At 39.3% G+C, this 23,649-nt stretch overlaps 1 protein-coding gene across 1 annotated transcript; it reads left to right on the forward strand.

Annotated features, from left to right (window-relative positions):
• The first annotated feature begins 1,876 nt into the window (after positions 1–1,876).
• Prps1 (phosphoribosyl pyrophosphate synthetase 1) lies at positions 1,877–23,362 on the forward strand. Its single transcript, XM_027934758.3, has 7 exons — positions 1,877–2,144; positions 13,170–13,353; positions 15,015–15,113; positions 16,170–16,294; positions 18,879–19,052; positions 21,049–21,208; positions 22,297–23,362. Exons 1-7 carry the CDS (start codon positions 2,023–2,025, stop codon positions 22,387–22,389), a joined length of 957 nt encoding a protein of 318 aa, XP_027790559.1. The 5' UTR covers positions 1,877–2,022; the 3' UTR covers positions 22,390–23,362.
• Positions 23,363–23,649: the final 287 nt, after the last annotated feature.

A 23,649-nucleotide genomic window follows, 5' to 3' on the forward strand; every position in this document is an offset into this window, starting at 1 on the left:
CTTAGTGAGACCCCGTCTCAAAATAAATAAAAAAGGGCTGGGGATGTGGCTTGGTGGTTAAGCATTCCTGGGTTCAATCCCTGGTTCCAAAATAAATAAATAATAAAGGCTGAAACACGGCTGTGATCCCAGCTGCTCAGGAGGTTAAGGCAGAAGGATGGCAAGTTCCAGGCAAGCCTGGACAATGGAGAAGATCCTGTTTCAAAATAATGAATTAAAAATTCTGGGGAGGGGCTGGAGTGGTAGCTCAGTGGTAGAGTGCTTGTCTAGAATGTGTGAGGCAATGGGTTTGAATCTCAACCCTACAAATAAATAAATTAATTAAATAAAGATCTATCAATGACTAAAAAATATTTAAAAAAAAAAGTTCTGGGGATGTAGCTCATTAGAAGAGCATCCTTGGGTTCAATTAATTCCCAGTACTGAGAGAGAGAGAGAGAGAGAGAGAGAGAGAGAGAGAGAGAGAAGAAAAGCTCACATTGGTACAATTAGCAAGTATCACTATAAAAATAGGGTTAAATATCACATTGGCAACACAAACTGAACATGATGCCATTGAAGGTCATATGAGGTGGACATGACGGAAAACCATGTTTTCTGATTCCTTCAAGGTGTTTTTTTTTTTTTTTTGTCAGTACTGTGAATTGAACCAGTGGTATTCTACCACTAAGCTATATCCCTCAGCCCTTTTTGAAGCAGGGTTTTGCTAAATTTCCCAGGCTGCCCTGGAATTTGAAATCCCCTGTCTCAGCCTCCAAAGTAGCTGGGATTGCAGGCATGTGCCACCATGCCAGATAAGAAGGTAATAATGTAAGAACCTTCCCTCTGTAGGGCTTTTTTCCTATTTTCATGCTGTACTGGGGATGGAACTCAGGGCCTCAAGCATGCTAGGCAAATTTTCTGCCACTAAGTTACATTCTCAGCCTCCTTTGGGCTTCTTTATCTGCAGTCTCATATAACACTTTTTTTTTTTTTTGGTACTGGGCATTGAACTCAGGGGCACTCGACCCCTGAACCATATCCCCAGCCCTTTTATGTAATTTGTTTAGAGACAGGATCTCACTGAATTGCTTAGCGCTTGGCTTTGATCCTCCTGTCTCAGCCTCCCAAGCCGTTGGGATTCCAGGCGTGCGCCACCACGCCCAGCCACTAATTTTCCTTTCCATTCCAAGGGTTAGATAAAATCAGACTTTTACTTTCGTATATTTTGGGAAATCCACGCTCCTTCAGTTCTTTAAATATAGTCGGTTCCAAGTTAGAAATGAAATGCCTCTTCCTCTTGGATTGTCTGTATGACTCAGGTGCCATGCTTTTGGTCACTTTCCCCATGGGACTTATCTTCCATGCAAAGATGACACTTCACAATTACAAAGGGTAAACAAGCCCTTCGGACCGCTTGTGTTTGGGGTGTCTCTGTTTTATAAAAGTGCTTTAATCCAGTCCCACCCTCATAAAGAGATAAAAATCTAGTTCAGAAACCTACACATGCATGTGGCTGCTATCCTAATTAAAATATTTTCTTAAAGGAAACTATAAACTAGAGCCAGACTTAAATGTCTTTAGCTGAACAAGAAAGCATGCGTGATCTCTGCTTGCGGGAAAGATCTGGTTCTACGCGTCACCGGTATACCTCCACCCATATCCTTTCACCCCCAGTCAGATGTCTCCACGCTCTGTAGCCAGCTCTCCCCACACCGCAAAGCTACCAAGGGGTGGGGCTATTAGCCTCACCCCGGTTTTTGCCCTCCAGCCAATACTCGAGAGAATAGAAGAGAGGTGAAGCTTCAGCGAGGTCTCCGCCCCTCGATCCCGCTCAGCCAATCGGAAATGAGTGGGTGTGGACTTCCCCCGCTGATCCCGCCTCCCCAGCTCGGTAATTTAGAGCCGCGCGCCGGGCGGGAATGTAAGATGGCGGAGTAGTAGCGCAAAGCGGTCAGTATTAAGTATTTGGGCAGACTTCGGTTCTGGTCTCCGCAGCAGCAGTGATCGCTGAGCGACGAGCGCCTAGGATAATTGTTCAAGATGCCGAATATCAAAATCTTCAGCGGCAGCTCTCATCAGGACTTATCCCAGAAAATTGCTGACCGCCTGGGCCTGGAGCTAGGCAAGGTGGTGACTAAGAAATTCAGCAACCAGGAGACCTGGTAAGGGCGAAGTTGGGACCCCAACAGACCTCACCTGTTTAGCAGGCAGGAGCTGTGGGGGATGGGGCCTCCGCGTGAGTTCCGGGGAACTGGGGGAAGGGGGAAAAGGGGCTGCTTTGGCGAGGGTGCTGTTTCCGTTATTTTACCTCTTGCGCGGGAGGGTCACGTTCATTCTCACCGTGTGGTGGGGTGGAGTCAAGATGGATCGTGAGGCGAAGCTGCTGGGTTTGAAGGCAGGGATGGAAGACCCAATGCAGTGATAGTGGCTGCCTAGAGCGAAGGGAGGGGATGGACGCTTAGCCTCGGCTGTGGGGACACGTGGCTTTGTCGCTTCACTGTTGAGCCGCCCGGGCTGGACTGGATTCGCTTCAGCTCTTGGACTGGTGTACGTTGGATAATGTACCGCGTTCGGAGCCCCCCGGTCTGTATTTTAGAATCTAAGAAGCAGCATTTTAATTTGAAATGGTGTCAGTCTGGTTTGGTGTTGAGGAAATTGGCATTATGTACCGAGGGCGCGAAAATTATTACTACTGACTTCCCTTAGATTGACAAGCGTTGACTTTCACATCTTTAAAATCATTAATCTCCCAACTAATCGGAACCATCCTTAAGTTAAATCTAGTTGATCGAATAAAGTGATGACATTAATTCTGCACCCTTGATCATTGGCATCTCGGCTTGAGTCATCCCGAAAGTCTTAGGGAACCTTAGTTCTGAATTGGATCTTTGACCTTTTACCCAATGCAGCTACTGGTACATTAGCATATTTTTCAGTAATTGTCTATCCTGGAATTACCCATTTCTTATCGCTATGTGGGAGAATTTAGGGTAAAATTTATACTTGAGTGTTAAATAATTAAAGACAGGTAATGCAGTGGAACCTCTGGATCTAACAGTGCATTAACATTTGACTTTCTTTCATTGTCTTGTTCCTTTCCCCTACTTGCAACTTTCACGTGTACCATTGTACTATTTTGGGGATAACTTAATTACCTGCTTCTTTCAGTGCCGCTGCCAGCTAAATGTAGAATATTCTGGCTTTGATAGGTTATCCCATCAGTTGTTATCCCATCAGTCAAATCATAGCACTGCCCACAGCATTATTGATACATGTGTTAAGGGTAAAGTTTTCATCTAATGATCAGTTAAATAAGATTACATTGAACACTTTTCCTTTTTTTTTTTTTTTTTTTGTACTGGGGATTGAACACAGGGGAGCTTTTTATCACTGAGCTACATCCCCAATTCTTTTTTTTTTTTTTTAAAGTCAGGATCTCACCAAATTGCTGAGGTTGGCCTCCAACTTGCCTTACAAATTGCTGAGAGTTACTGGAATTACAGGTGTGCACCATCATGCCTGGGATTTTGGCTTTCTTCTTGAAAGTGATTTCCAACTGTAATTCTCCCTGTCTTTTTTAGACCCAGTTGATATAAAACTATTCATCTGTAGTTGATAGCTTCTTCCTGGATTAGTGTGCTGCTGATTGTAATGCAAATGATAGTGCAAACACTTCCATCTGTAACCCGGCAATACCTTAGTCAAAAGAGGTTTGCAAGCTGCTATCTGTGGCTTTCAACACACCATTATGGCTCAGGGGCCTTACTAAAGAAAACAAAACCAGACCAGACTCAGAGTAGCAGCATAGCTAGGGGACAAGAATGTTATTCATTTGGAGGTTTTCTTTGGGCCCTCTGGTTATTAAATCCATTTCCTGTGCTTTCTGGAAAAATATGAAGGCTATTTTCTCCTTGTGTTAATCTCTTCTGCCCTCTGCATAATGTACCATAGCAGAACAGGAGGCTGTATTGGTGTGGTGGTGGGGGAACAATTTAGCTTCCTCCTGACTGATTTAGATTAAGCCTAATGTAGATGATTGCTGATTGGTTACTTTCCTTCTTTCTGGCTTAATCATTAGCGTGTGGTTCTGTAGATATTCTGAAATTGGCCCTGAACATAAAGATGTTTACTTTGGAGATCCCTTCCAACAATCTTTTTTTTTTTCCTAAGCTGCAGAAATTGTATCTTCTGCTCAATGAATCTTGGAATCTATAGGTATTGGATAGGCCAGTTCACTGCTGTGGGTCATCAGATGCAGAGCCTGTGCTCAAATAAAATAATTTTTGCTATTTGCTAGAATTTGGCAAAATCTCTGCTCCACCTTTTTGGTACCTAGGATAGAACCTAGGGGTGCTCAACCACTGAGCCACATCCCCAGGTCCTTTTTTAATTTTTATTTTGAGACAGGGTCTCACTAAGTTGCTGAGGCTGGCTTTGAACTTGCAATCCTCCTGCCTCAGCCTCCCAAGCCATTAGAAGTACAGACACATGCCACCAGGCTCAGCTAGAATCTTTGCCTTTGTGAGCAGAGTATTTTTCTTCCCAAATCAAGATAATCCTTAGTTATTTAGGAAACATACATTTACATAGGAAACATACATTTACACAGGAAACATACGTATATTTATAGTTTATGAGTGCATGTGTATATACCCACACATAAACATAAACGGGTTAAAAGTTAAGGTGCTAGAATTAGAGAACCTGAATTGAATCTTTCTTTGTCTTGGTAATCTCTTCTATAAAACATTGTCCACCTATAATTACTGTGAGGATTAAATGAGATAGGAGTAAAGTTCTTAGGACATTGTTCAACACATAATAAAACAATAAATGCAACAATAAATGTTGGCAAGGAGGAGTGGCAATGGTATTGTGCAAAATGTAGGATATATAGCAGGTAAAAATGAATATATCCTTCACAATTCCACTACCTGAGATAAACTGTTCATATCTTGATTTATGACCACCAACTACTGAGCCATATCCTGGCCCTTTTTATTTTTATTTCAAGACAAGGTCTCATTGCTGAGGGTCTTGTTGCTGGCCTTGAAGTTGTGATCCTCCTGCCTCAGCCTCAAGTTGCTGGGATTATAGGCGTGTGCCATGATACCCAGCTACATTTTCAAAAATTGAAGTCATTGTTTAAAGCTTTCTTTATTTAGTGACATTATGAATGGATTATTCCTTTAAATTTTCATATTATTAGCTTAGAATAAATCCCAAGAGGAGAATTACTAATTTAAAGGGTATGTACCAATTTTCAGGCTTTGGATACCTATTGTCAAATTGTCCCCCAGAAAAGTTGAGCCAAACTTTTCTATTTGCAGTCTCATCAGCAATAATAGCAACATTAATATTGAATGTATAGCTAAATGCTTAAGAAGTGCTAGTTTCTGTTGGGTTTATTTGCTCGTGCCTGTAATCCCAGTGATTTGGGAGATTGAGGCAAGAGGATCACAAATTCAAGTACAGCCTTGGAAAAATCTCAGCAATTTAGCCAAACCCTGACTTAAATGAAGAGTACTGGATGTGTAATCCAGTGGTAAAAGCACTCCTGGGTTCAACCCCCAGTACCACAAATAAGTGTTAATTTCTATAATAAAGCACCTGAATGCTATGAGGAACTATTTTCTTTCTTTGTTACTGGGTATTAAACCCAAGGGTGCTTAACCACTGAGCCACATCCCCAGCCCTTTTTATTTTTAATTTTGAGATATGGTCTCACTGAGTTACTGAGGCTGGCTTTGAACCTGCCATCCTCTTCCTCAGCCTCTCCAGCTACTGGGATTTTAGGCGTGTGTCACCGTGACCAGCAAGGGGAAGGTTTTAACTATGTTTGCCTAAGACTTGTATTCCCATGTATTTTGTACATGTCAACACCTCTATATTCCAAATTCTTGAGATTTTCTTAATAGCATCTACTTCTAAGATTCACTGTATTTCCTTTTTGTGCTGTTTCACATTCAATGCCAGTTGGAAGCACTTATACCAGATACTAAATGAAAGGAGGGAAAAGGGTAGTTTTCTCACTTGTTAGCTAGACATAGTCTTCTGGCCTCCTTGAAAACCACTGGGAGAATGATTGGCCCAAGGCCTTTTGAAGTTTTTGCCTGTTAACTAGAGGGAAAGTATAAGGAGTTTTACCCTCTTGCTTACCGAACTAGATCTTACCACCTAGTAGATTTTATTAGAACCAAATAGGTTTTAGGCACAACTGCTATTTATTTACTGTCACAATTTACTTGATGAGATTTAGAAGAAACCATCAGAATAGTGTTGAGCCAGTGTGGTGGCCCACACCTATAATCCCAGCAATTTGGGAGATAGAGGCAGGAGAATCACAAGTTCAAGGCAAGTCTTAGCAATTTAATGAGACCCAATCTCAAAATAAAAATAAAAAAGGGCTGGGGGTGTAGTTCAGTGGTAGAGTACTCCTGGGTTCAATGCCCAGTAGTACATACAAAGAAAGAGAAATGTTGATTTGGAGGGTTACTTAGGATTGAAACCAGGGGTGCTGTACCACTACACTACACCCTCAGCTCCTTTTTTTTTTGTATTTTGAGACAGTGTCCCATTAAGTTGCTGAGGATCTCACTGAATTTCCAAGGCTGGCCTCCAACTTGCCATCCTCTTGCCTCAGCCTCAAGTCACTAGGATTGCAGGTGTGCACCACCATGCAAAGCTTAGTGTTGAGATTTTTTAGTTTTTATTTCTGGTATGAGGGATTGAGCCTTGGGTCACCTTACCACTGAGCTACATATCCAGGCCTTACTGTCAGTACCTTAATTTTTACATAATGAAATACTTTTTCAAGTTGCTAAATTTGTGCCTTGCTCTAACAAACATCTTTTGCTGTGGGTAAGTTTTTAGTTTTAAGTTTGGCTTTGGGAAATGGCTGAACTGTGGGTTGCTTGTTAAGTGATATAATTATAAAAAATGGTTCTTGTGACTGTTGGATGGTGAGCTGATAAGTGAATTTTAAATTTTTCAAGCCTTTAATGTGATGTTAGAATATGTAATTATTAAATAACCATATTAAGATTATTTATCAAAGTTATATGTTTAACAGATGTTTAAATTGGCAGTGATAATTTTATAACTAAATACCCCACCTGCTTTCAAGAAAGGATTTGAAGTGGTTTTCATCATAGTCAAAAGTACAATTTTTTTTAGATATCAGAAACCTTATAGAACAAAGGGCTATAGTAATGGTGTCAAGAACTTGGCATGGCATCAGGGCTGGAGTTGTAGCTCAGTGATAGAGCACTTGCCTAGCTTTGTGAGGCACTGGGTTTGATTCTCAGCACCACATAAATAAATAAAATAAAGGTCCATCAACAACTAAAAAAAATTTTAAAAAAAGAACTTGGCATAGAATGATTATTGAAGTTTAATGTTACTTTAACTATATGTTTTGGCTTCCTGGCAGCTAGGGATAAAGGTATATGCAGTGGATTATATAGTTTTATTTTTATAAAACTCTAGAGACTTATAGGTACAAAATCCTAGGAATTTCATGGGTAGAATCTTTTTTTATAAAAAAGCAAAAACACTATGGATTGTATCCAGGGGCACATAACCACTGAGCTACATCCCTAGTCCTTTTTATTTTTTAAATTTTGAGACTGGATCTTGCTGAGTTGCTGAGGCTGACCTTTAACTTGTGATCCTCCTGCCTTAGTTTCCTCAGTCACTGGTATTATAGGTGTGTGCCACCATGCCCAGTATAGTTGAGGCATTTGTATAGCAAGATAAGCCACCATGGTCTGAGAATGTTCTTTTCTGCTCTTACTTGACAATAATAAAGCTTTAAAAGCCTACAGAAATAGTTAAGCGGGGGGGGGGGGGGGGGGGGGGATGCTGGGGATATAGTATAGTTGGTAGAGTGCTTGCCTCACATGCGTAAAGCCCTGGGTTCAATCCCCAGCCCCACCAAAAAAAAAAAAAAAAAAGAACCATAGTTCTCTGATACCAGATAGAGGACAAATTGACTTTGTTGGGAATCAGTGTGCCCAACTGTCATTCTGTCCCAGGAAAATGGGGATCTTTGTCAAGGAGGTTAGGGGTAGAAGAGGAATGAGCAGGTTTAGCATTTTCTGAGCTTTGAAGTCCCTCAATTATTGAAAGTACTTGTGTTGCCAAAAGCTCAGTCCTTGTCCCCATTCCAATCCAATAACAAGGGCATGGTTTTGAGAAAAAGGAAAAAGAAGGTTTATTGCTTTGCTAACAAAGGAGAAACACAGGAAACTCCTGTCCCAGAGGCTGTGATTCTGCCCATCAGCAGGAACAGGGTTTTTTGTTTTTTGTTTTTTTTTAAGAGGTGATTCAGAGAAAATGAGTTTAGGAAGGAGAGATGAGGATGAAGAAGTTTAGGGAAAAAGAATATCAGGGAGGAGAAGTTTAGGGAAAAAAAGATTGGGAAAAAGAAAAAAATATGTAAGTTTCAAGGCCACAAGGGAAAGAGTCAAAACATCAAGTTAACCCCTGTTACACTTGGTTAAAACCACAGTTGTGTACCATAAAACAGAAATGCCACTTTTAGCCTGGAGAGCTCTCAAAGGGATGTGTTAATAGTAAAGAAGATCTGAGAAGTCCTTTACATGAATACTGCCTCTTACTTGGACCTGTCACAGTGAGAAATGTACAGAACAGGAGGTATTATTTAGTCATATCCACTTGAGTTCTTTTTGTTTTATTTTTACTTATTTTTTAGTCCTGGGGATTGAACACAGGGGTACTTTACCTCTGAGCTACATCTCCACCCCCATTTTTTATTTTTTTATGATCTATTTGGATTTTGAAGAATGTTTTCAGAAAGCAATTTTGGTATTGGCATAGTTGATGTTGCCAAAATATTAGAGAATATGTATCCTTTTTTTTTTATTAATTACTGAAAGTCACACAAGGTTCATATACAAGTTTCAAACATAAAGAACAGAAAATGGTATAATGACCCTATGCATATCCTTCACCCATTTCAATAGTTATGAATCAAATTAAGTATCCATAAGTTTAAAAAAAAAATACACTACTATGTCAAGTCAGCCACATGGAGGTCCACAAAATTACTATTGTTGTTTGTCTTAATATCACTAGTTAAGGACCCGTCATCAAATTCTTTGTTACTATATCATCCTGGTGGTACCATCAGGTTGTAATTCTACCCCCAAATTATATAAATATGAGTATCTGAAGAAGGGCATGGGTGGATTTGTCAAAACCTTTTAAGGAAACATGATCCCATATGCCACGGTGGTATATGCCTGTAATCCTAGCAACTCAAAAGTAAATGGAGGGGGGCTGGGGTTATGGCTCAGCGGTAGAGCGCTCGACTCGCATGTGCAAGGCCCTGGGTTCGATCCTCAGCACCCACGTAAAAATAAATAAATAAAGTTTTTAAAAAGCCAGTCATTTAAAAAAAAAAGTAAATGGAGGCATTCACTTCACTTTTATTCAAAAGTGAATAAGAGGCAGCCTAATCCTGAGGGGTTTTTGTTCATTCTTTTTTTTTTAAATTTTTTTTTACCATACGATTCATTTTTATTTTTTTTAGTCATACATGACAGCAGAATGTATTTTGACATATAATACATACATGGAATGTACATACATCAATTATATTGTCTATTCTATTCTGCTGCCCTTCCTATCCTCCCTACTCCTCCCCTCCTCTCCCATCCTTTTCATTCATTCTTCATGTCCTACTGGCACTGACTGGCTGATGACACTGGTAAGTAGTTACTTACCTTCATGGAATTTACATTCTAGTGGAGGAGACAGATGATAAACAGATCCACAAATAATAAGATGTAACAAATTGTGATGAGTATTCTGAAGGGAATAACTAGAATGATAAATAAAGTAATCCTCCCCAGTTATTTTCTTAACTTTATTATGGAACATTTCAAACATAAAGAAGAGAAAATGGTATAATGACCCTACACACATCCTTCACCCATTTCAATAGTTATCAATTTATGGCTGTTTTTTTTTTTTTGGTACTGGGGATTGAGCTCAGTGGCACTCAACCACTGAGCCACATCCCCAGCCCTATTTTGTATTTTAGGGTCTCACTGAGTTGCTTAGCATCTCACCGATGCTGAGGCTGGCTTTGAACTCATGATTCTCCTGCCTCAGCCTCCCAAGCCACTGGGATTATAGGCATGCACCACTGCGCCCAGCTATGGCTAATTTTGCTTCCTCTTATTAGTCTTCCCTCACCACGCTCTCATGATTGAATTTTTGAAGCAAATAGATATTGTCATCCATATATATTTCAGTAAACAAAATAGTATTATCATGCCTAAAGAAATTGATAGTAATCCCTTACTGTCAAATAAGTAGCCAGAGTTCAATTTTTTTTCTCATAAAAATGTTCTTTTGTTTTAGTTTGAATTGGCATGCAAATAAGGTGTATATATTGCAATTGATTGATAATTTTATTATTAGTTGTTGATGGACTTTTATTTTATTTGTTTATATGCGGTGCTATCAACCAACCCAGTGCCTCACACATGCTAGGGAAGTGTTCTACCACTGAGTTAAGTCACATTTAATGTTTTTTTTTTTCCTGGTACTGGGGATTGAACCAGGGACACTCTACTACTGAGCTACATTATTCCCCAGCCCGTTTTATTTTGAGACAGGTTCTAAGTCACCAAGGGTGGTTTTGAATTTGCATCCTCCAGCCTCTGTCTCCCACATTGTGGCAATTACAGGTGTGTTTCACTGTACTCAGTTCCAGTCACTATTTAAAATCTTACTGTTTCTATTGATATCATACTTGACAAGAAGGTCAAGTAGGCTATTTTGATTGGAGACCTGAAAAATGAGTGAAGTGGTTTTGAGAAGAGCATTCAGATAGTGGAAAGAAGTGCAGTCTGTGAAGTAGTAAAGAGTGTCTTCATGGAATATAAAGGAAGAGAATGTGACTGATCCCTGATAAGCTTGGAAGAAAATACTTTGAGATGAGTTATTTCTCAAATTAACTGTTTAAATTGAATTTTGCCAGGTTTTCTCACAGTATTATAGCTTTTCAGAAAATAATACAACTGGACCTGGTTCTTTTGGCTAACCACAGAAGTGTGTTTGTTTTTTTACACTTCTGTGACCTCAGTTTTCATTGAGGGCTGCAGTAATGGTTTACTCAACTATGCACAAGGTACAATCACTTTTTTTTTAAAGAGAGAGTGAGAGAAGAGAGGGGGAGAGAGAGAAAATTTTAATATTTATTTTTTAGTTTTCGGCGGACACAACATCTTTGTTTGTATGTGGTGCTGAGGATCGAACCCAGCGCCGCACGCATGCCAGGCGAGCGCTCTACCGCATGAGCCACATCCCCAGCCCACAATCACTTTTTTTAAAAAATGAATTTTGAGAAGGGGAGGTGGTGTAGCTCAGTCCTAGAGCACTTGCCTAGCACACATGAAGCCCTGGGTTCAATCCCTAGCACTGCAAAATAATTGAATTTTGAGGTAATTGTACACTTACATTCACCTCTAAGAAAAAAAAAAAAAAAACAGATAAAAGTATACCCTTTACCCAGTTTTCCCAAACTTGTTTTTGTTTTTGTTTGTTTGTTTTGAGACAGGGTCTCTCTCAGTTGTCCAGGCTGGTCTTGAACTTGCAATCTTCTGCCTCAGCCTCCACAGTAGCTGGGATTACAGGTGTTCACCCCTGAACCCAGCACCTCTGTTTATTTTGATAGAGGTTTCTTTCGGGATGCCCTTTAAAGTTTTATTTGGGGAGTAAACATGAGATAAACATCATCCTGATGGGCATAATAATAGTGGGCAGTTTCTGAAACCACACAAAAGATAGTGGTGAGAGTGCCATAAAAATATAAAAGTATGCATGTTGTATTTAATAATAACTACATTGCCTTTTAATTTGAACAGGATTGAACTCAGGAGCATGCGACCACTGAGCCACATCCCCAGCTTTATTTTGTCTTTTATTTAGAGACAGGGTGTCACTGAGTTGCTTTAGCATTCACTTTTGCTGAGGCTAGCTTTGAACTTGTGATCTTACTGCCTCAGCCTCCTGAGCTGCTGGAATTAAAGGCATGTGCCACCACACCTGGAGTGAACTGAAGTTCTGTTGTTCAGTAGGGGTTTTTAACAATTCTGATCTATCCCTTCTTTATACATATACACATATCCCTACCTTACCTTGAGGATTGATTGAGGTGGTGTGTGTGTCACTGGGGATGGAACCCAGGGCTTTGCATGTGCTAGCCAAGTGTTCTAACATTGAGCTACACCCCTAGCTCCAGATTTTTTTCTTTGAGATCATAATTTTTTTTTCTTGGCAGGGACCCAAGTATGGGTATTGAAATTTTTGTTATGATAAAATATAGTTGTACTCCACTATTAGACTTACTTCCTATGGCATTGTTATTAAATAAGACTTACTGATTGGACAAAAATACAGTTGTTACAGAATGAGATCAAGGACCACATCTGCTTTATTCATCTTTGTATCCCTAGCTCCTAGCACAGTGACCAGCATATGAACATTTAATATTTATTGAGCAAATTGCCAATATGGTAGAGGCAGTACTGTTTTCACTAGAAAGCATCATTATAGAAAGAACAGTGGTTATTCATCCCTTATGATATTTCTACTTTCATTTTGTATGGATTATATAACAGTCACGGGTTCTATGTCAAATCTGTCTTTACATTGCATGACCACCTCCTGAAATTACTTTTCCAATTATTTGTGAATACTATAAAGTTAGCTAGTGTTTTTCATGCTATGTCACACATACAAACTTGTAATATTTGTGTAGTACATGGCAGTTCTAGTGTAAGAGCTCCTTCTTGGGATCTTCCAGAGTCTGAGGGGATCAATATCCACATGGCTTTAACCACCGATAGCATGCTATCAGGGAAGCTGTTTTTTTTTTTTTTTTAAGACCTTACTATCTATCCAAATACAGTATCGTGCTTAAAAGTCTTGGGGAGGGGTACTGGTGATAGAACCCAGGGTCACTCTCCCATTAAGCTACATCCTCAGCCCTTTTTATTTTTCATTTTGAGACAGGCTCTCCTTAAGCTGCTGAGGCTAGCCTTGAACTTACCATCCTCTTCAGCCTCCCAAGTCACTGAGATTATGGGCATGCACCACCATGCCCAACTAAAAATCTATTGTTTTATCTTGCCTATCTTTCTCTAATTTAGTGTGGAAATTGGTGAAAGTGTACGTGGAGAAGATGTCTACATCGTTCAAAGTGGTTGTGGTGAAATCAACGACAATCTAATGGAGCTTTTGATCATGATTAATGCCTGCAAGATTGCTTCAGCCAGCCGGGTTACTGCAGTCATCCCATGTTTCCCTTATGCCCGGCAGGATAAGAAGGATAAGGTATGTTCAGAATCTATTTGTGTGTGTGGTGCTATGGATAGAACCAGAACCTTTGTACATGCTAGGTATACACGCTACTACTAAGCCACACCCCCAACCCAGAGTCATTTTTTTAAAGCAGGGGAAGCAGGAGTATAGCCTAAAATTTAAAAAAATTCCTTAACTATCAGATATATATATTTCTGAGGTATTTTAAAGTCACATTTCCTTAGGTATTGCCCTGTCTTCACAATAGGTATATAGTGGTTTTGTGTAAACCAACACATTTGTATTCTGTATTTCATTCAAATTATGCATATGTAACTTTTCCATTAGCTTGCTGGTATTTTTAATTCTATTAATCAGACTAATTACCAATCCTGTGGAATAGAATATACACACACACAAATACATACATACTCGGACTTTAATCTAAGGGCACTTTACCAGTGAGCCACATCCCCAGCTCAGGTTTTTAATTTTTTTTTTAAATTTTGAGACAGGATCTCAGTAAGTTGCTTAGGTCCTCACTACATTGCTGAGGTTGCCCTGGAACTTGTGATTCCCCTTGTCTCAGCCTCCCAGGTCCCTGGGATTACAGGTGTGCACCACTGTACCCAGCTGGAGTGGAATAATTTTTAAACTATATATGGTGTGTATTTGTGTCCCAGCTACTCAGGAAGCTGAAGCAGGAAGATCCTTTGAGCCCAGGAGTTCAAGGGCAGCCTGGACAACATAGTGAGAGCCTGTTTCAAAAAAACTATAGTAGATTTCTCTTAACTGTCATATAGTCAGGGTCTTGGTTGTTACATCTTCATAAAATATGAAGCCTATTTATATGAATACTTGGTCTCATATAGCTCTCTTATTTGATATTATTAGAGGATGAGGTATACACATAAAATTTTGCAAGGATGTTGTAATTAATGCCCAGCATTAACACACAGAACTTGGGAGAAAGGCCAGATATTTTTATTACAGCAGAGTGTAGAGTAAAGGGCAGGTGCTTTAGGGTGGAGCAGGTATACCTTTTACTTAATGGAGTTGAGGTTGCTGGAAAACTGATCCCCAGATGAATAAAGTGATGATGTAATTTACAAAGGAAACAATTTCCATTCTGTTATATATCTTTGAATTTTGATATTTTAGGTTTACACAGGCATGGGTATGTATGTAAGAAGATTTTAAAAAAATATATTTATTTTTAGTTGTAGTTGGACACAATACCTTTATTTTATTTATTTTTATGTGGTGCTGAGGATTGAATCCAGAGCCTCACAAATACTAGTCAAACACTCCACTGCTGAGCCATAACCCCAGCCCCAGTATTTAAAAAGATTTTAGTAAAGTTGTTTTTTAAAAGATGTTTTGAGTTTGCTGAGTTTGAAAATTGAACAGTAGAAGCTTTTGAATAGGCTGAAAATATGTATAACCAGTGAAATGATAATCCTGGAAGCAAGGAAGATATTTTATTTACTGAAATGTATATCCTCAGTTGGGAAGTGATGTTTCACTTAGCACATGTTCTTGACTATGATACACTCAAAGTCAATGGTAGCAAATTCCTGGTAGCACAGTGACTTAAGCAAAGTAGATACACAATAAATAAATGTTTCTTGAAATGAATTGTATTTCAAATTGGCTTTTTTGGTTTTTCTTTTTCTTTATTCCCCTCCTTTTAGAGCCGGGCACCAATCTCAGCTAAGCTTGTTGCAAATATGCTGTCTGTAGCTGGTGCAGATCATATTATCACCATGGATCTACATGCTTCTCAAATTCAGGTATCAGTGGAAAATAATTATCAGGGATAATTATCTTGCCTTTCTAAGTAGAAGGAGTGGACTGATAATGCTCAACACTGCAGAGAGCCAAAAACTTCCCAAGTATAGCTCAAGTAAACTAGATGCTGAAAACATTTTAAATGCATTCACTGTAAGCACATCATCTTTACCATCTTTGCCATTTGAAGTGGATAGACAGGGAGGCAGTCTGATATTATAGGTATAGCCTACACTTTAGAATCAGACCTACTTTGAATACTGGCACTTATAATCACTAGCTCTGTACCCTGGGCAGTTTACTTCTGAACATACTTTTTCATTATTATAAAATATTAATTTCATAATATAATGCCTGGCCCATGACTGGTGCTCAATAAATGGAAGCTGTTGTTATTCTCCCTGAGGATTCAGTCTTAAATTTAGAGCCACAGATATTGGAACCTAACTTTTCATAGAAACTCAGAATGAAGGAAGTAGATTACTATATTTATTTTATACTATTTAAAGAGACTTCCAAATCATTGTCATTATCCCATGGCAACCAGCTGAGATTCATAGGTACCCATGTTACAGAAAAGGAACAATTTAATTGAGAAATACAACTAATTTTTATCAACTAGAATCAACATACATCTTCTGATTTCTAGTTATCCTGTAGGATCATTTATTATAGTTCCCACTAAATTTATGTATCACAACTTCTCTAAGTAGTTTACCAAGTGCCATGAAGTAGTACATATTAAACTAATGAGTACACACCATGGCTGAACAGTTCTTATGGTCTTGGCTAAACTTGGCTGTTCTTCACAAGGGTTCATTTGCAGTTCTTGCATTCAGTTGTGGGTTGGCTGAGGGTTGGATTGGCTGATCTTGGTGGGACTCAGCCAAGATTTGAGGAGGCAATTTTTATAATCTACCACACTGAGAATGCCTTTCTATGTTTGAGTGTTGCAGTAAGGCATTCTCTCTATGCAAGTTATTATTTTCTTTTTGTTATCCATTTGCAAATGGAAGAGAAGGAAAACGAAGCAAAACTGACCTGCCTTCTTTCTCCAGGGCTTTTTTGATATCCCAGTGGACAATTTGTATGCAGAGCCAGCTGTCCTGAAGTGGATTAGGGAGAATATCTCTGAGTGGAGGAACTGTACTATTGTGTCACCTGATGCTGGTGGAGCCAAGAGGTATGGTTGAAATTAGTATTCTTCCCCATGTACTGGGAAAATCTAAATGGCAGTTTTAAGTAATATCTAATGTTAGATATAGTTTTACTATCCTTTTATTGACCCAAATTACTACTTAGAAGACAAGTCAGAAAAGGAGACCTAAATAGTTACCATATTGCGGACTTGACTATAACATTAGTAACTTGGCACTGCATGGCTAACAATACTGCAAAAAACCTATCTGAAAGGGTAGGAAATTTAGTTTTCTGTTGATTGGCAGCTGCTATTGAACTCCATATTAATGGATAAGTGAGCTTTTACACCCTTCTAATAATGCTGTTGGTTAGACCGTTTTGATCCTTGGGATTAAAATATTAAGCAGGGAGGAAAATAAAGTATGACATTTTTATTTAAAGCCAGGACTTTAGAATTTTAAACTCATTGCCAGGGATTTCCATTTATGGTGCTTTACAGCTCACATGGTGCAGACTAAGAGCTCTTGCTTTTCTTAGTGGATTACTTATAGTAATGCATTCAGAAGTATGGCACATGTTCTTCTTGATGGGGAAATAGAATGAAGAGCTCCAAAACACAGATGATTAGGGAAAGCTAATTCAGAACTTTTTAAAAGCCATTCAGATCTTTAGTGACATCAGGCATGGTGGTACACACCTTTAATCCCAACAGCTCAGGTGGCCTAGGCAGGAGAATCTCAAATTTGAGACCAGCCTCAACAACTTAGTTAGGCCCTAAATATAGTGAGACCCTGTCTCAAAATAAAAAAGTAAAAAAGTGCTACAGATGTTTCTCAGTAGTTAAGCACCTCTGGGTTCAATCCCTGGTGAAAAATCTTCAATGACTATTTTTCAGCAGCTTCTTTATTTTGTTACTTCAGTGGAACTGATAAGCTGAGAACTTAAGTTCTGTTATCCATCTGGTGTGTGACTTGATAAGCTCCATTCAGTCATTAATTACCCTCTGCTATACTGGAGAGAGTGTATTAAAATCCCCCAACTGGCAGTTGTCATAGGCACTATGGTCACATCTTGCCAAGGGACTTAGAAAATAATCACATTTTAAAGAGTTAAGCAGGATTTTCTTGTCAAAGTTGGGTACAAGAAACTGCCTTAAGCAGATAATTTGTTGCTCTTGGTGATTATTTTCATCATAATCACATTGTAATAATGGAATGTTTTCGACGGGGCTAGCCCTTTTGCTTTGACAGGGTTTGGGGAGTAGATAGGGTCTACTCCCTATGTACTGTGCAATTGTTATCTGCACAGGAGTTCTTCTCTCAGGGATGAGAGATGTAGGATACATTTTCTAACTCTTTTTTCCTTTGTTGATTAATGAATATGTTGGCCAATGAGTATAGATGGTTTGGGACACTTAAAGTAATTGATTATGCATTTGCTTCAGATAATCAATCATTCCGAGTAAATTGGTTACCACCAATGTTATGTGCCTAAGCAGTAGTAATGGACAACTCAGGGTGTGGCTTGTTTAGGTCAAGGTACAAATGTTGCCTAGAGTTATGCTTCAAATCTTATTATACGGTCACAGGTTCCCCCTTTTCCAGTAGAAATCTAGATATGTAACCATAGTCACAAGGAAATAGGATATAATATTATAGGTTAATCAGTGCTACACTGAAAAAAATAAAATAACCCAAAGCACAGGCCTTTGCTTTGTGTATGAAAAGATGACAGTGGAGCATGAATGTACATGTCACCAGGGCAGCCCAATATTATTTACACCAAATGGCTTTGTATTTGAGTGACTTATGAACTATATGGTTACCAGTCAGACTTATCTAATACCCCACTTTCTTGCTGTGGTTTGTGTTATATTGTAATAAGGAAAAAAATAATAATTGTATTTTTATTTAGAGATAGTTTAGCCTGTACAGTGAAACGCCCAGTTTGTATGGTTAATTGGTATAACTTTCTTTCTAGCATTCATAAAAGAAGTTCCCAAGCTTGGTGTCCAGGTACAGTTGACACTGACAATTGGTGGATGTTTTGCCACCATCACAAAGGGGGCCACGAGGGCACAGGCATTGGAACAGGCTGGGCACTGCTCCTTTCCTGCCAGCTTCAGGTTCACATCTCATATCCACAGGCACTGGTGTTCTATAATGGAAATGGGGACAATCTGTACACCCCTGCATTGGTTAATAAAGTCTTCTCTCATCCCTTTGTTACAAATCCATTAACTAAGTGTGCCTTAGCATTATACTACTTCCCAGGTCTCTCCCTTACCCAGAATGAATGGTTACCAAAGTGTGAGTAACATTCCTAAATTGCCATTGGGATAAAGGCATTAGTCCATACAACCCAGTTTGTGTTGAGGTCATCAATGATAGTTGTTTTCTTTTAGCCCTAGAAACTGTTTACAATCAGCCCATTCTCTTTTTGTATGTGTGGTGATGAGGATTGAATCCAGGGTTTCTCTTGGTCTAGACAAGTGCCCTACCACTGAGCCACACCTCCAGTCCTTCCAGCTCATTCTTTAGTCTATTTCTTTTTCTTTTTCTCTTTTTTTTTTTGTCTTAGAAATCTTATACACTTGTGTTTAACATTGAATATCTCTTATTTTGCAGAGTGACCTCCATTGCAGACCGGTTGAACGTGGACTTTGCCTTGATTCACAAAGAACGGAAGAAGGCCAATGAAGTGGACCGCATGGTGCTAGTGGGAGATGTGAAGGATCGAGTCGCTATCCTTGTGGATGACATGGCTGACACATGTGGCACAATTTGTCATGCCGCTGACAAGTGAGTACAGAGTTGGGAAGCTGGTGGTTAGAAGTAAAAAAGCTAAGCTGGGCATGGTGGTGTACTTCTGTAATCCCAGCAACTCAGAAGGCTGAGGCAGGAGAATTGTGAATTCAAAGCCAGCCTTGGCCACTTAGTGAGACCCTATCTCAAACCAAAAAATAAAAAGGGATGGGGATGTAGCTCAGTGGAAAGGCATCCCTGGGTTTTTAATCCCCAGTACCAAAAATGTAAAAAAGTAAAAAATAAAATAAAAAGCTAATAACTGATATCTGAATGCCTTCAGCCTGCCAATACTTTTTGGAACTGAATCAAAAAAGATAAGTAGCTTTGGAAGGTTTTCATAAGCCTAGGCTTGAATTATAATAAAAAATTGAGTACTCTTTTTTTCCAAATTTTCTTAGTTGTAGCATTGTCTGTATAACAGTACACAGTTTCATCTGGTGTTTTTAAGTCTACAATTCAGTTGCATTAATTATAGTCACAATGTTGTACAGCCATTATAGCTATTTGTTTCCAATGTGCTTTTCATTTCCCTGAGTACTCTACTTTTGGTGCTAGGGATTGAACCCAGGGGTGCATTAATACTGAGCTACATCCCTAGCCCTTTTTATGGTGGGTTTTTTTGGGGGGTTTTTTGGTTGTTGTTTGTTTTTTTGTTTTTTTAAGGCGAGGTCTTGCTTAGTTGCCAAGGCTGGCTTTGAACTTGATCCTCCTTCCTCAGCCTCCTGATTCACTGGAATTAACAGGTGTGCATTACTGTATCCGGCTGCCAGTCACTAATTTCTTACTTCCCCTGTCTGTTTTATACAGTACCTCTACACTTGATAATCTTTCTAAAACTATGGCCAGGGTCCATCGCTTCTCTCCTGCAGAATCATAAGTGGCTTTCTACTGTTTACAATCCAAACCACTATGAACAGCATTGTTTCTTATTTGATACTAGGGATTGAACCCAGGGATACTTTACCACTGAGCCACATCCTCAGCCCTTTTTATGTTTTATTTGAGACAGGGTCTCACAAAGTTGTTTAAGGCCTCCCTAAGTTGCTAAGTTGGCTTTGAACTTGCAAACCTCCTGCCTCAGCCTTCCAAGTAGCAGGGATTACAGGTATGTGCCACTGTACCTGGCTATTTTACTTCTTAGAATGGTTTTTTAAATTCCTAAATGTCTGTACCTGGCACATAATAGGTATGAAAAAGATTCCTAGCTTGGCTCCTTGAGTTTACATTTATAAAACCCACTTTATCCTTGTATTTATAAGATACTAATTTGTGTAACAGATCAACTCCCTGAAATGTCAGTGGCTTAATATGGTAGTTTCTTTCTCGTCTGTGGCACTCTCCAATACAAGTATTCCTGATTGGACTCATTTTCTGAGACCCAGACTCTTTCAAACTTGTGACTATTTCTTTTAACATGTGGCTTCCAAGATTTTGCTGGGAAATATTTCCATTTTGGCTAGCTAGAAAAGAAAAGGAGCACAGGGGATTACCCTTGAGTGATTTATTAAGTCCAGCCAAGAAGTGACTTAGTGCAGATTTCTCTTCTTGATATGGACAGAATTGTGTCCTCCTAAAATTCACATGTTAAACCATAACCCCAAATGTGATGGTATTTGAAGATTACTTTTGGGTGGTATTTCAGGTTTAGCTGAGGTCTCAAGTGCAGAGCCCTCATGATGGAATTAGTGTTCTTACAAGAAGAGAACACTGGAAAGCTTTCTGGCACTCTGTGCATGCGCTCAGAAGAGATCCTGTGAACACACAGCAGGGTGGCAGCCTCTTACAAGAGAAGAGATTTTAGAACGAAACGTACCCTATCTGTACCTTGATCTTGCATTTGCCAGCCTCTAGAACTATAAGAATTACGTTTCTGCTTAAGCCACCCAGTCTATGAAGTTTTGCTATGGTAGACTAATACACCTTTTCTCCCTAACTCAGATTCTATAATAGTGAATAAGATTAATCCAAGTCATCTCTTTTTTTCCACTAGACTTCTCTCAGCTGGAGCGACCAGAGTTTATGCTATCTTGACTCATGGAATCTTTTCTGGCCCAGCCATTTCTCGAATCAATAATGCATGTTTTGAAGCAGTAGTGGTCACCAATACCATACCTCAGGAGGACAAGATGAAGCATTGCTCTAAAATACAGGTGAGAATAAGATTCTTGCAAAACAAGATTTCATCTGAGTGTTTAGGGGTGGTTATATATGTTAAATTAGGTCTCTGGATTCGGAAGATCTCCTTTGATCTTGAAGTTTGTCCATTATCAGGATCTGTGATCAAAAAACACCTGTTTAAAATTCAAATTGCTAGACCTCAGAACCTAGAGGATAGAGCCTAGGATTCTACATTTTAACAGGCTATTCCAGTGATTTTTTTTCTTTTTTTTTTTAGTACTGTGGATTGAACCTAGGTATACTCTACCAGTGAACTAATGTAAGCCCTTGGCCCTTTTATTTTTGAAACAAGGTGTCACTGAGTTGCTGAAGTTAGCCTGGAACTTGTGATCCTCCTACCTCAGCCTCCTGAGTTTCTGGGATTATAGGTGTGTGCCACTGTACCTGGCACTCCCAGTGATTTTTTTTTATTTTTGGTACTGGAGATTAAACCAGGGGCACTTAACCACTGAGCAACATCTTCAGCCCTTTTATTTTTTATTTTGACACAGGGTCTTGCTAAGACTGGCCTCAAATTTGTGATCATCCTGCCTCAGCCACCAGAGTTGCTGGGGATTACAGGCATGGACTGCCACACTCAGCACTCCCAGTGGTTTTGATGCACATGAAAGTGTACAAGTTCATGCTTTACACAAACCCTATTTATCTTACTCTTAACTATTGTGTTTTGTTTTTGCAAGACCACATGTTTTATTACTAGATGTAAAAGACATAAAATTGTTCTATCAAATTACTGTCAAATTTTTTCAAACTTGTACTCATTTTTGTACATCTTTTTAGGGATGGGGACTAAATTCAGAGTGGCACTGGTCTGTAATTCACCATTTTGGATTTTAAAATGGCATCCCACCATCATTTTGAGCCCCAGTGAGAGTTTTTCCTCCATTACTAACATTTAACTGTTTCCTAAATGGGTATAGTAAAAATATTGTTCTGAATAGTAGCTGAGTATGGGCTTATGAAGAGGGGTGCTCACTAGATTACTCAATAGTGGAGGCTTCAAACTGGCCAATCAGCTCTGTCCATGTCTACTAACCTGGTGCCTTTCTTGCCTTTCTAGGTGATTGACATCTCTATGATCCTTGCAGAAGCCATCAGGAGAACTCATAATGGGGAATCTGTTTCCTACCTATTCAGTCATGTTCCTTTATAATAGAATAACTTGAGGCTTTTTTAGAAATAAAATCAGCCCTACTCCTTGTTTCCCTTAGTATTTGATGACAAATTCAGCAGAAGACCCAGCTTGCTCCAGTATAGCTTTCTACATCCCACATCATGTAAATGAGGGTTTATTGTAAATTGGGGGAAGACAGATTGAGATTAACTGCTGGGATTTCTTAACTGCATTGTCTCGTTCTGGCTTCCTTAATGATTTTGTGAACCTTGCAGCTTTAACTAGAGTTCAGCTGCTTCAAGATCTCAGACTTCTGAGGGTGTTGAATAAGGCTGTTTAGATGGTTGGGGAAGCTCAGACTTTGCATGTGAATACTTTGGGGATTTTTCTTTGTCAGAACAACTAGCCACAAAGCAGCCCATGTGTGACAAGTTTCTCCAAGATCTGTGCTAAATCAAGAACAAGAGCCCTCAAACCTATTCTCCTGAGCAAGCACCCTGTTAAGGCAGGAGCAGGCAACTCAGCCTGAAAAAACTGTTGGGTGGGATCCTGAGAGGGGAGGGGGTAGCACAGTGCAGCAAATGTTTCTTGGGAGGAAGAAGCCTGATTCATTGTCATCTGCTTGACCATGTAGCTTGTATTCCCTTTGTACCTATTCCTTTCTATGGCTTTACAACTTCAGCCATTTTGACCTTTTCCTGGCCAGATATCCTCTTGGGCCCAAACAATCATTGTATCATAGTCTTCTAGAACATAGAACACAGACTTGCTTCCTGCTGTGTAATTGCTAACATTCACATTAGATATTTTGCTGTAGCTTAACCTTCCTTAGCCTACTTCCACCGTGGTTGTGGGTTTTAGGTGGTATACTAGTGCCTTTTAATTTAAGTATTTAATTTTCATCTTTCTTCCTGGAATCTGTTTGGCCTCTCCAATGACCTGACATTTCTGTTAAAAGTTTGATGTTAATTGTCTCTTGTAGAAGAAACTAATAAAGTGTCTATGTGTGTGATTTTTTTGGGGTCTTTATCTTCTGTCATGATTCTCTGCTGATGGTTTGATTTAGATGTCTTGCATCCAGTGATAGCTCCTGTTTCTTTGTTTCCCAACTATTTTTGCTACCTTGTTTTAAGCCAAGAGAAAACAAGGCAACAGCTTTATTCAACTGTAAGACTTTTTAAGATATTCAGAGCTTACTGAGAACTAGAGTCTAATTTTGTGTAGTGAACCTGAATTACACTGCTGGATCTCTGGTTCTTATTCTGGGGACCCAAATTAGGTATTTGCTTATAGGAGGAG

Source organism: Marmota flaviventris, chromosome X (assembly GCF_047511675.1).
Source record: "Marmota flaviventris isolate mMarFla1 chromosome X, mMarFla1.hap1, whole genome shotgun sequence".
Lineage (NCBI taxonomy): Eukaryota > Metazoa > Chordata > Mammalia > Rodentia > Sciuridae > Marmota > Marmota flaviventris.